Source organism: Solanum pennellii, chromosome 4 (assembly GCF_001406875.1).
Source record: "Solanum pennellii chromosome 4, SPENNV200".
In the NCBI taxonomy this organism is placed as follows: domain Eukaryota; kingdom Viridiplantae; phylum Streptophyta; class Magnoliopsida; order Solanales; family Solanaceae; genus Solanum; species Solanum pennellii.
Genome location: NC_028640.1, coordinates 65,819,336 through 65,832,662, shown reverse-complemented (window position 1 = coordinate 65,832,662; position 13,327 = coordinate 65,819,336). Strand labels below are relative to the sequence as shown.

Sequence of the window (13,327 nt, the reverse complement as noted above, 5' to 3'; positions counted from 1 at the left end):
TTGTATAAAAACAAGGGATGCGAGGAGAAAGCAATAATTTGCTATGAGGTACTAAATCAAATTATGATCATAACATTTAATTTAAATTAACAATTTGCTATTATATACAATTTTTTCACTTTTTTAATGCCCCGTACAAAGGCCTATTTATTTATATTTTTGACACATTTACATATGTATTTAATTTAAATTTAAAATAAGAGTATTAAAAAAGTATTATCATTGCAGATCATGGACCCAAATCGCCCCACGTGAAGGCACCTTTGCCGTGTGAATTTATCTCTGTGAAGTCATCCCTCTATTCATTTTTCTGAAAAAAAATAGTAACAGCAGCAATGGCGATCGCCTCCAAATCCGATTCGCACTTCATTTTCACATACGGAACCCTAAAGCGCGGATTCCCCAACCACCCTCTGATGGAAAATCTAATCAGCGGCGGCGACGTCGTCTTCGTCGGCGAGTACACGACGGTAGAGACCTTCCCACTCTGTTGCGGGCCCTACGGGATCCCGTACTTGATCAACATCAACGGATCTGGTCATCGGGTTCGGGGCGAGCTATACAAGGTGAACAACAGTGGGTTAGGCCCGCTGGATGATTTGGAAGGGATCGAGATAGGTCACTACGAGAGGCTGCCGGTGACCGTCGTTGGTGACGGCGGTGAGACGGTGGCGGCGGAGGCGTATTTTGCGCATCGGAGCTTTGGGGAAGGGATGTGGAAGAGGTGTGGAGAAGTAGGGATTGAGGAGTTCAGTATGGAATTAGGGAAGAAATATGAAAGGAAAGAAGAAAGGCCTTCCAATCATGATTTTCTTCAACATATTAGAAATTTCATCTCCAATGCTGAATGAGATTTTGATTTTTTTGCAATATTATATTATTGTGACTGTTGCTATGATTTCTATTGCAATTGTTCTAAATAATTTTTATTGTCTTATTATTCGATTTTAGTATTATCTAATTTTATTTGCTTCAAGTATTGCATCACGTTCTTTATTTTTACGAAATATAGTAAAGTTATCACTCTATATAGATCTTATCGGATTACATTATGTTGTTGATATTGTAGTTGTAATTATTGCAAGAAACAGATTATAACTTTGTAGTGTCTATCACTTATAATTTCATAATTTTCTGTTAGTTGACAAAAATATATCCAGAATTTAAAATTTATGACTTTCAAATGGACTTATATAACCTAAGATTTAAGAGAAATGATTTCACTACGTCAAGAAAGAATATTTTCAAAAACTCTATTTCAACCACACCACACCCTACCTCCACTACATAATCCACCTAGATCCCAACATTGACCCAAAATCCAATTCCCGACTTTGACCCTGACCTAAGGCCAAACTCTCGTCCAAATTTGAAAGTGAATTCCAACCCGACCTCGACTCCTCACTCACGACCAAACCCTAATCCCAACACTAGGATTGCGCCCTGACCCCAATTAAGACCCCAACCCAATATTAGGTACCAACACCAACTCCGACTCAAACTCAACCCTGAGCTAGGACCATAACCCAACCCTAGAATCAAACTCCTACCCCGGACCTCAATCTCGATCAGTATCTAGAACCCCGACCCCATACCAATACTAGACCCCAACCCTGACCACATAACAAAATCCCCACCCAAAATCCTAACTCGAGACTCAACCCGTTCATAATTGTGATCATAGACTAGAGCCTGACTTTAAGACCAAATGCTATACCAAACTTGGGACCCAACCTTGATCATGACCGTAACCTTGACAATGATCCTGACCTCGTGGAGGACCAAGCCCCATCCTGACTCGAGATCATATGTCAACCAATGGGACCAGATCCGACATAGTACCCAGCTCTCGACCTTAATCTCAAGCCCTCACTCTGACTCGAGATTTGATCCCCAACATGGGGTGGGTGTATATGAGTGAGGGGTACTTGGAGGTAGGTAGGTGGGGGTGGTTTGATAGTGCAAGGGCCAAGGGGTTGGCCGGTTGGATTAGAAATGTGTTTATGTGTTTTATATTGTTACAGAAAATGTTTTCCCTTCAAGTTTTTAAGGAATTTGTTTCCTTCTATTTACAAAAGTGAGTTCCTACATGAATATTCAAATTTTCCATGTTTGTATTAACTAAAAATAGACCGAAATTCATATTTTAACTAATTAAATTTAAAATATAAGTAATTTAATTTCATTAAATAATAATATTATAAACATGAACTAAAATCGAAGGTGTAGTTATAAAAACATATTTGCCACGTAGTAAAAGGAGGCAGAATTCACTATGGCTGTTTGTAAATGTGTTGACCTCCATTTATAAAAGATGCTTATATATATGCAAATAAGTATTACATGCATTTTATATTAGTGGCTTGTCATAATTTCTTTACATGCATTTTATATTAGTGGCTTGTCATAATTTCTTTCTGTAAATGAAAAAAGGAAAAAGAAAAATTTTCAATTTTTCTTACCGAGTAATAAAATGAGTTTGGATCAAATCTGAATAGATGAATCATTTTATCGGGTCGGGTTTGGGTGCCTAGAAAAATGAATGGTGTAATTTTTAATCAATGTTGCATTTTCTAAATTTAAAAACCAATTTTAAGAATATTTTTAAATTCAATCTGATAACAAAAAAGATAAATATATACTATTTGTTAAACGATGGTGGTATATATGCACCATATGTTAGACGAGAGTATGTGCTACTCTTTCAAGGAGCTTTAAATCGCAAAACTAAAAGATATATATGCCCATTTGCCCTTACTTTCATATAAAAAAGAAAATCGATATTCTTTTACTAAATTTGTAAAAAAAAATTATCAAGGGACACGCCTAAAATGTGGAGATGTGACAGGAAAATATATTCAAAAAATCAAAATCTAACAAGAACATTTTTTAATCACTAATACTTTCAAATCTAAGCAAGATCAACGAGAAATCTCAAACTCTATATGAATATATAAGAAAATATTTGTATGTATAATCAATCACCACAAACGAACAAATCTAGGATACAAAGATGTCAAGAAGAAAGGAATTATCATCACGAATCGAACATAATTATGAAGTTCCAAGACTCACAATGAAATCATGTAAATACTCTTACTAATACTAGAGTTGTCAAAATTGGGTTGATCCAACACAATCCAATCATAACGGAGTAGATAGTTAATTGAGTTAGGACAGACTGATTCTTTTAATTTAAGGGCTTATAAAATAGCAGCCCAGTCCAATCCTAAGCAGACCATGAATTACTCTTTAACCAAAAAATGGACAACATTTCTTTTAGAAAGAGTATCGAATATGATGTCTGATGAACACGACAACAATACATACATAAATTCATCCAAGAATTACACATATTTTAGTGAATACTTATAAAACAAAAACATAATAGCCAAGATACAATATTCATAAGATTTATCCAAGCAAAAAACATTAAATGATCATTATTTTCATAAACAAGACAATAAAAGAAAATGAAAATTAAAGCGTAAAAATAAATTAGTGTATGTCAAAGATACATAGTTATATATTATAATGGACTAATGGGCTTTGGATAATAACAAAATTTAATGGGCTAATGACCGTAAAATGAAATGATATGCAACAAAGTTAGACTTGATTTTATATTGCTATTTTAAAAATATTAATTGACAAAATTTTGACAAATAAAACATTATTAAAATATATATCATAAATATATCATTGGCTTTTGAGGCTTGAAGGCCAAATGAAGTTGAGTAAAAAGTCTCATTTTTAAATTGGCTGAAAAAATTAAGCTTAATCTCACTTAATTCAACTTAATTTAAGAGTTGAACTGAATCGACCTATCGGGTCAAGATTATAATTTGCACGAAAAAAATTATAGTATACATATAATATATCTTTTTTACTTTACTATATTTGTATGAATTTTGAATCGCCTAAATATAACAATAAAAATTGCTTGGTGATTTAAACTTTAGAGATTTCAAAATTCACGTTGAGATTTTAGATTACAAAGGGAGAAAAAGATGATAAGCATTGGGGTGACAATTATGAATAACTATGGTATTTTGTTTCAATCCTTTAATATGTCAATTTAATTTGTTAGGAAGGCCCATCACCGCTAAAGCACTATTAATTATGAATAACTATGGTATTTTGTTTCAATCCTTGATTATGGAATTAGCTTTCACACAATGTATCCAAAAAAATTGATTGTTTGGGTGTTTGGTATTTCTAATTGGATTGTAAATAATGTTCTTGTATCATTTAACTTAAAATATTAATCTTCAAAAGGCCAAAGCTTGAGAAACTCAAACCTATTTTTATTAATGTATGTCATGTGAAATATAATACGTGTTCTATGGTCTTTATTTTATTTTTTGTTTGCATAAAAGAATCATTTTAAAAATGTTGAACCAAATAAATCAAAGGTGAAAAAATTCGAACTAATTCATGTTCGATACATACTTTTTCAACAACAAAAATCAAAAAATCAAATGAAATCAAAGATTTTAATAAAATCAAACCGAATGATCACCCTAGATAAAAGTTCATTCCTCAATTCCACTCCCCCATTTCCTCTTTTCGTTCTCCAAATTTTTATATTTTCTAAAACAAAAGTATTTCACGAAATGTGAGTTAATGAACAAATTCCCTTTTTCACCAAATCTAAAAAGGAAAACAAAGATATAACTCAAACATTCTTTCTCAATCTCTTTAAATAACAATTCACCATTATGATCCTCATATATTTTTTGAATTTAAAAACCTATTTCTATATAAAATCACTTCTGTAACTTCTCCATAATTTTCTCTACTTTTAAGAAAAATACAAAGTTGAAACAAAAATTAAAATACCAAATTCTTTTTTATTATATATAGAAGAAAAGAATACAAAGAATACAACATATGTACTCTAATAAGACAACAAACAAATAAAACATATAGCTAAAACTTCTCTATTATCTGCATTCTAGCACATCATTTCAAATATACGTTAGCATAAAACGTTCCCTAGCAAGAACATTTTAACAAACAGAGCTCGAATTCAAAATAATTGATTAAGCAAAAAGCAACCTCATCTACGATGAGAACCTAAACAAACCATCCAGTAGTATTTGGAACCGTACCATTTGGTGAAGAAGATTCGAATAAATCTTGGAAGCAATAACTATCAATAGATTCAAACCCATCAAGCATTAACCTATCCAAAAACCCATTATCCGACCCGGTTCTAATATCCAACAACCCATTACCCGACCCACCATTGATATCCACTCCCACATCCTTTTCATTTTCAATCGCCGGCGCCGTTTCTACCGCCGGCATATGTCCTTCGAACAACGCCATGTGACCGAACAATTTGTCCTTCCGGGAGAAGCTCGTACCACAAGAACACTTCCATTTCGTCTCTCCACAGTGCTTCAAATGGCTTTTCAAATCTGCGAGTACGGAGAAACTTTTTTTGTTACAACGAGTGCATGAGTACATTTTGGGACAGTGACTTCTCTTGAAGTGATTCTTAACGCAAATCGCCGATTTCAATGGCCGAAATTTGTTATGCGTTTTGTTGCGGGTACAACCGATGAAAGGACACGAAAATCTCCTTCGTTTATTCGAATTCGATGAATCGATGCATTTTTCAGGTTTTGCTAATGCTTCTGGTGTTTTGTACTGATTTCCATGAGCTCTCATATGCATCCGTAAATTCGCATCTCGTTTGAATCCTTTTCCGCAGAAATCACAAAAGTGGATGTGCTCCGCTAGTAGCTCAACCGCATCTAGCTCAATAATCTCCCAATCGCCACCGTCTTCTTCTTCTTCGTCTAATACCTCTACTTTCGACTCGAAATCTCTCCGATCAAATTCCGGAAACGATCTCTTATGATTCGATTTTAGATTTATTTTCAATTCAGCCGACGACGACGACGGCGGAGGCGGAGGCGGAGGAGGATTTTTCAACTGTGTAGATGAGAGTAGAGCGGCACCGTTGACAATAATCTGATGGATTGCGGAGGTGATTTCGTCGGAAACCATGTTCATCTGGTGTTGACCAAGTAAAGTATTGGAGTTGACCGAATCTGAGAGAAATTTCTGGAGGGAATCCATTCGTGTTTGAACGGCGGAGAGGTTGAGCAGTGGAACCCTAGGATCATCTCCGATTGTGTTGGGCGGCAAATGACGTAAGTCGCCGGGAAATGACATGATGTGAATAATTTTGAGAGAGTTGTAGGAATATGATAAAATGGAAGATAATGATAGGGGTTTCGGTTTTACGGTGGAAATGTAAGTGGGGTTTTAATACTCCCATATTATTTGACTATTTCCTATTTATAATAGTAAAACTCAAAATATGTTATCGAAATTTTTTTAAAAGAATTATTTACTTTATATTAAAAGTTTTATTAAAAAAAATTATCTATATCATTATTTGCAATTTGAAAGTATTTTTAATTTTATATAATTATTATTTTTACATGATCAGTTAGGATTTAAAGGAAAAAAAGCTTAAGTATATCCATTTATAAATGAGTATCTTTTTTTATAAAATGAGTTGAATTTTTAACAAGTGACATATATAATATTTTTTATCAAAATTCAATAACTTATTTAAGCATTTTTTTTATAATTAAAAAGATATTAATAAATTGATCTACTTTAATATTTTCTCTTTTATTGATATTATATTAATTGATCTTAAAATTAGATCTCCAAAATTGGAATAAGATTTAGGAGAAAATAATTAATTCTACGTTAATGTAATAACTATAATATGAGAAAGGGAGTATTCGTCCTAATTGACTTTAAAGTGAATGAGAAAATGTTGTAAAAAATTAATGCCCACGTATGCAGTGACACGTGTCAAAAAGATATCATCTCTGAGTAATGAGTGCTTTGGGATTATGAAAAAGTATGGCTTTTCTTTTCTTTTCCTTTTAGGAGTAATAATCCTTAAAAATGACGATAAAAAAAAAGGAAAGATGCGTCAACGTCTTTTCCTAATTAATTTTTGTTGTCCATTTCAATTATTATGTTATGTTTTTATATTTAATTGAATTAATTTTTAAAGTTAAATTAAATTGTTTTAATTTGATAAATTAAATAAAAAATTTATATATTCAAAAATTATAGAAAAAGTACAAATTACAATTTTTATATATCAATATGAAAAAAATCATCACAAAATGTTAGTCAGAATTTTTATAGTTTGACTTTAAAATAGAAAAAGCGAACGAATGGAGTATTATCTTTATGCTAGTATATTTTTCAAGTAATTTTTTGAAAAGTGATTACTAAATTTATCTTTTTATTTATGATTTTTTTTAAAGACAAAAAGTGGAGATCTGGAAGTGAGATCGTCAAGGAGTAGCAGTTGAGAGGAAATAATAAACTTAGCAAATTTATTCTATTTATTTTCCATATTTTCATTAGAAAAGTCATTTTCATCATTTAAATTTTTTTATTTTATAAAAAGTATATGTTAACTGATAAATAAAAGGCGAAATGGTCTGGTGGACTCTTGTCTACTTACCCTTTTGTCATCTAGATTCCTGAACTCAATAAAAAATTGATTGTTAAACTCATCTAACCATGTGTGTACCTCACTCTCCTTGCATAGATGACATGTCAAATCCATGTCACTCACATTAATACAACGTCATAATTATGTATTATCTATTTTAAAATAAAATATTAATTTATTCCAAAATAGTGAAACCACCATCTTCTCAAAGTTGTCACCATCAACCTTTCTCATAACCACCCAAACTCCATTTTCGGTCAGCTTCAACCAGCAATGCAAAACCCCATTGTTTCGACCTCCATGGATCCACCAGTAACCTCGAGGTTCACCAACGAGCAACAGTGAACCAACCCACGTTGCTCTTTCATTTTCTACATTTCTAGCGAATTCTTGAGCTTCAAATCACCAGAAACCAACCACAAATTCACCAAGTACTCATTTCTCAACCATTTCCAGCTAATATAACCACCGAAAAATGGATCTCGACTTGACCCAAAATCCTATTCATGTTTTTCCTTTTTTTTTCCCGGCGAACAGCCGCATAACCCAACATTTTCAGACTCGATCCAGCCGTGAAATGGCAAAAATCCGCTGGAGAAAGCTGCCACATCCACCATTCCTCTTGCCGGGTGAGACCGTAAACACTTCCCCTCACACGTCTTTGTCTCCTTGTCGCCTCCGTCCGTCGTATAGATCGTCTAATAAAATGAAAAAAAAAGATTGAGCAGGGATGATTATGTCTGAAAAAGTAGGTGGGTGGGGTGAAGAAGAAGGGTTTTTTGAGTTTTTTTTTAATTAATTATTGTATTCTTTTATAATTTTAATAATTTTCAATTTTAAATATGGTGCTCAATTGCTTTTACACGCGTGTATCACTCTCTCTAGCCAACTCAGACATCCAAATGCCACATAAAATTGGTCAATGTTAGAGAGGTTTATTAAATTGTGTTATTGAGTTCAGGGATCTAGATGACAAAAGGATGAGCAGAAGAGTTCACAATACAAACGCATACAAATATAAGGATCCACCAGACCATTCCGCCTAAATATAATATAGAAAAATTTAAAATCATTTCACTCCATACCATCACCTCCGGGGTCGGGTCGGGTCCATGGAGGAAACTTCTCTGGTCCAGGGTCTCTACCGGCCTATTTAGTGGAATAAATCATGAGTGGATGAAAAAATAAATTATGACCACTTTCTAATCATAAAAATATTAAATCAAATTTTTGCATTCTAGTCTTTATTTAGCCATTAAGAAAGATGAAAGGCCACACAAAACATTTTTAATAGTAAAATGCCGTATCTTCAGCACTTGTTGAATACAATTAAAAAGTTATACAACAAATATAGTTATGATACATAGAGAGAACTTAATTTTTTTTTAAATGTTATTTTTTTTTATGTTATACTTAAATATTCATATTTGAATATTTTAAATATTTTGAGATGAACTAACTAAAAAATTCAATAACTAAAATTTTTTGAACAAATATAAGATTAACTAATTAGTAAAAGAATTCAGTTGAATTAAATTTGGGTGGGAGGTATTTTAAGATCAAAAGGTGAAAGAATGGTTTAAACCTAATAATTTCAGAACAAAAGGTGGGTGGGAGAGTATATTTGAGTCGTTTTCAATAAGTTAAAGAGTATTTTTAACTGTTTTTCTTTTTTTATTTTCGTCAACATTCCAAATCTCATATTTAAGATCGCAATATTAAATGAAAATTTTGATTATTAACTTTCCACAACCAAGGCCGACGACGAAAGCTCGGGACGGAGCCGTATGAGGTGGAAGTCTCACGTACGGTTCTCTGAGAAGGGAGTGGCTACCTACTGAAGCTTCGACCAAGCACCACCGGTCAATTCCGCTTTGGGGCCACCCCTGATTCTATCATTATTACATGGGTATGGGGTTCGAGACAAAGAAAAATCAAGGCAACATATCAGTTGTTCTTTTATACTTTACTTGGATCTGTTTTTATGCTATTAGCTATTCTGTTGATTCTTGTCCAAAGAGGAACAACCAATTTACAAATCTCATCACATATAAAAGATTACAAAATTAATGGAAATTATGATGTATATTCTATAATCTAGTTTTTTACCATAAAATTCAATAATATCTTTAATTTTTTAAATTTTATATCAAGTTAAAATCAAAGAATAACTTAAAATTAATAAAATATTAATAACGGCAGTTAGATAATTAGATTAGAAAACATGTCACAAATAATTAAAAAAGTTTAAACTATTCCTAAATATGAATTTAATAACAATAAACAAAACAAGTTATCAATCTCCTCCACTCATGCTTCAATAATAATAATAATAACAAAATAATAATAATTATAGAAAAAATAATAATTTGACCTTGACGGGTTTTCACCAAATTGAAGGAGCAAATACTGGCAAAGCAACAACTTTCTTCTTAATTAGTTAGTGGTGGCAAAATAAGTTTAATAATTGAACCAACCCCAGTAATGACAATTGACACCTTAATTTTATATTCGTCTATAAAATAAAATAGTGATGTTCGTATTAGTTATACTAACAAATTAGTAATGTCCTTATTAGTTATAGTAGCATTTATTATGTTAAAATTATTTTTAATTATGCTAATATCATGATTTATGAAGATTAATTATTATAGTTTGTTCTTTGGGATGATTCACTTAATTTGGAGGATAATTATCTGTTTGGATGGTTCCAAATATTCGATTCCCTTCAATACTTTATGTGTCTAGCAAATTGCATAATTCTGTCTAATACAATTTACATCCCCTCACAAAGTGTTCACAAAAAAATACTTATTCAAAGGATATAAACTGCGATAAAGATTGCAACGACGGTAGATTATCTTGAAAATTCTAAATAAAAATAAAAAGATGTTGTCATAGCATAATGCCAAATACAATGTCCATAGGTTATGCATAAGATGAACTAAATAAAATACTAATAATATTATATTTAATCTAAACATTATTTTTTCTAATATATCTTATCAAACGATCAACACTTTCTTACACCTTATTTGGATGGTTGTTATCCATTATATTATATCATGTTATATTTTATTATATTGTTGTTTAAAATACAATGTTTGTTTTGATCGTTATTTATTTATTTTTACTTTGTATCGTTTAAATCCATTGTTACTTAACGACGAAAAGACTCAATTTATGAAACGACCATATGGTGTTCTCGTGTTGTTAACTTAATACTTTTTTCCCATTTTGTCTTTATTTATTATTTAATAATTATACTTCATTTTTTACGCTATCTTTTCATAGTAGCTCTATCCAATATCATATGTTTTTTGTAGGTTTATCATTTCAACTATGAAGTGACATTATGTAACGATAGAGAACAATACAATCTATCAAACATGATATTTATCAAATAATATAATATGATACATTATAAAATAATACGTAACAATCATTAAATAAAATGTTAAAATGTTAAGGATGTAGCTAGGTAGTAGGGTCCCATGAAGAGGACTTTATTTATTTATTTATTGACTATTATTAAGTAATTATTATAATTGTTGATGGATGCACTTACGGGAGCTTCCTTGTCTCCTTCCGACGACATCGAGATTGAGAAATTAGAAATTTTTGGATTCTTTGTATAAAGCTTTATCTAATAATTAATTAATTAAATACAATCAATATATGGTTTGGTCCTCCTTGTACTAAAAGTTTAAATTATTAATAACCTTTCGTTTTTAATTACTTGTTAATATTTGAATTGACATATTGATTAATGAATTTACTATTTCACTTCTATAAATTATGAAGTGATTAATTTAAAAATATAAAATTTTCAAGAAGTTTTACATTTTTCGAAGTAGTTAATTAAGAGTATAATAGGCAAAAAAATTATTCTTTTTTAATTTTTCAAAATGAATAAGTAATTAGAATAGTTAAAAAAAAATAAACAAGCAATTAAAAACTCGATGATGTTTTAGATTGGAGCATTTTAAAAAAATGTTTTTTTTTTCATCTTTTACTACCCGATAATATTTTGATGGATGACTTAATAAGATAATTTTTCCACATGAAAATGTTTGTGAAGTAAAATGTACATGCAAAATAATTCTTATTGTTATTATATGTCGAATTCCACTATGTAGTGGGTTTGATAGGGCAAAGGCTATCAAACGTCGAAAAATTACATAATATATATGAGTAAAATTTTATTTTATATTAATATATATAAAATATTTTTAACGCTTTCAAAATTAATGGAGACTTGTAGTGTAGTGCCAATATATGCTCCAAACTTCCATGACGTCTAGGTTTGAATTCTCGTAAAATAACTTGTTCTTTTGATTATACTATCAAAAGTTTGGATATTCTTTATGAAATTTATGCTACATCACTAGGTTTTTTTTTTTTACCACTAGGTTTGATGTGGATATTTTATCTTCTTATATGGTTTTGAGTAGTACTTATTTTATGAGTTAAATTATCAGCAGAGTTAGGATCAAGTTTCATTTCTTATTATGATGTCACAAAACGAATGGTGTCAATTATTCTTAGTTTATTAAATATTGTATAAATTTAAGGAATCCCATAGTGTAATTCAATAATTACATTCTGTCCCGATAAGTTTAATAATTACAAAAAATCCCTTAAAATTGCTGAGCCGTGATACTTTAGAATGTTGTGATACATGGTAAATGATACATAGTAACTTAAAACTGTTAAGAAAAAATAGGGGATAAAAACGGTAAATTTAAAGCTGTTAATAAAACAGCTTAATTTGTGGTAACAGATCATTAATCAGCATTAAATCAGCACTTAATTGGATATTAATTTCAAAATTTGAAAATCAAAGATTGTATCAGTTATTTAGAAAACAATTGGAGCTGCCGAAATTTTTTTGTTGTTGCAGTGGGTTTTTGAAGATGAATACTTCGATTTTGATGAGACATTCCGGAATTTGGGTGAACGAATTGCAGTATGAAAATTACAAAATTGATGGAATCGTTGTTGGAGATTCAATTTCGTTTTCTAATCTCAAAGCAGCAATTGCGGCCGAGTTGGACATTGATGTATCAAGGAAAGAAATTGAAATTCGATACATTGTAGAAGGTAACTCCTGTCCGATGAAACTTAAGAACGATATGAGTGTTAAACTATATTTTGAACTGAAAAAAAACGAGCCTGGATTTTCAATATATCCATTATGTATTGACACAATTGAGAAGAATAGTGGTACTGTACATAACTTTGATGGAAGAAGTGGAGAAATAACGTGTGTAGAAGGCACAACAAATGATACACAGGCTTTGGCAATAGTTGAAAGTAGCTTATTTGAGACACATGAAAATTCAGAAGTTGGAGTTGCAAATGTTATAATCAATTCAGATATTGTTGATGTGAAGACAGGTCAGATATACAAGGATAAAGCAACACTTGTAGATGTGATGACGAAATATAAGATAAAGAACAACTTCAACTGCAAAGTGAAGAGGTCTGATCAACAAAGGTATGACAGTATTTTGATATTTTAATGTATCATTTGTTGTTTTATAATTTAATTAGTACATGAAATATTACTGTACTATATGAAAACCTGCAAGTTTCATATGTTATTTTATAATCTAATGTATCATCATTTCAGGAATTTGTTTTTGATACATTGAAATAAGTATATTTGATACTTGAAAGTACTACTACCGATATAGTAAGGACTGTATCATTTTAAACAGTCATATCACAAATAGTGGATAAATTTCATTAAAGTTTGATACTTTTCTTAAAAATTGGTTGATACTTTTTGTGTGATTCATTGTTTGATTACTTTAA

At 30.8% G+C, this 13,327-nt stretch overlaps 3 protein-coding genes across 4 annotated transcripts; 2 read left to right on the top strand and 1 right to left on the bottom strand.

The window, feature by feature from the left end:
• The first annotated feature begins 202 nt into the window (after positions 1–202).
• LOC107017101 (putative gamma-glutamylcyclotransferase At3g02910) lies at positions 203–976 on the top strand. The gene has a single exon (XM_015217379.2). The coding sequence runs from the start codon at positions 336–338 to the stop codon at positions 849–851; it is 516 nt and encodes a 171-aa protein (XP_015072865.1). The 5' UTR covers positions 203–335; the 3' UTR covers positions 852–976.
• A 3,961-nt stretch (positions 977–4,937) lies between these two features.
• LOC107016095 (protein SENSITIVE TO PROTON RHIZOTOXICITY 1-like) lies at positions 4,938–6,290 on the bottom strand. The gene has a single exon (XM_015216578.2). It carries the CDS (start codon positions 6,187–6,189, stop codon positions 5,080–5,082), a length of 1,110 nt encoding a protein of 369 aa, XP_015072064.1. The 5' UTR covers positions 6,190–6,290; the 3' UTR covers positions 4,938–5,079.
• Positions 6,291–12,103: 5,813 nt separating this feature from the next.
• LOC114076972 lies at positions 12,104–13,082 on the top strand. 2 transcript variants are annotated; one of them, XR_003578057.1, is made up of 2 exons: positions 12,104–12,610; positions 12,904–13,082. XR_003578057.1 is itself a non-coding variant. In XM_027916778.1 (2 exons), the coding sequence occupies exons 1-2, from the start codon at positions 12,424–12,426 to the stop codon at positions 13,030–13,032; spliced, it is 312 nt and encodes a 103-aa protein (XP_027772579.1). In that variant the 5' UTR covers positions 12,104–12,423; the 3' UTR covers positions 13,033–13,082. The 2 variants fall into 2 exon arrangements, 1 of the variants encoding a protein (XP_027772579.1); XM_027916778.1 differs by having other exon boundaries at positions 12,908–13,082.
• The last annotated feature ends 245 nt before the right edge of the window (positions 13,083–13,327 follow it).

Bases quoted from the DNA above. Each gene is read 5' to 3' on its own strand.
- LOC107017101 (XM_015217379.2), top strand. From the start codon at position 336: ATGGCGATCGCCTCCAAATCCGATTCGCACTTCATTTTCACATACGGA.
- LOC107016095 (XM_015216578.2), bottom strand. From the start codon at position 6,189: ATGTCATTTCCCGGCGACTTACGTCATTTGCCGCCCAACACAATCGGA.
- LOC114076972 (XM_027916778.1), top strand. From the start codon at position 12,424: ATGAATACTTCGATTTTGATGAGACATTCCGGAATTTGGGTGAACGAA. The intron at 12,611-12,907 runs GTAACTCCTGTC...ATGTGAAGACAG, and splicing joins AATTCGATACATTGTAGAAG to GTCAGATATACAAGGATAAA.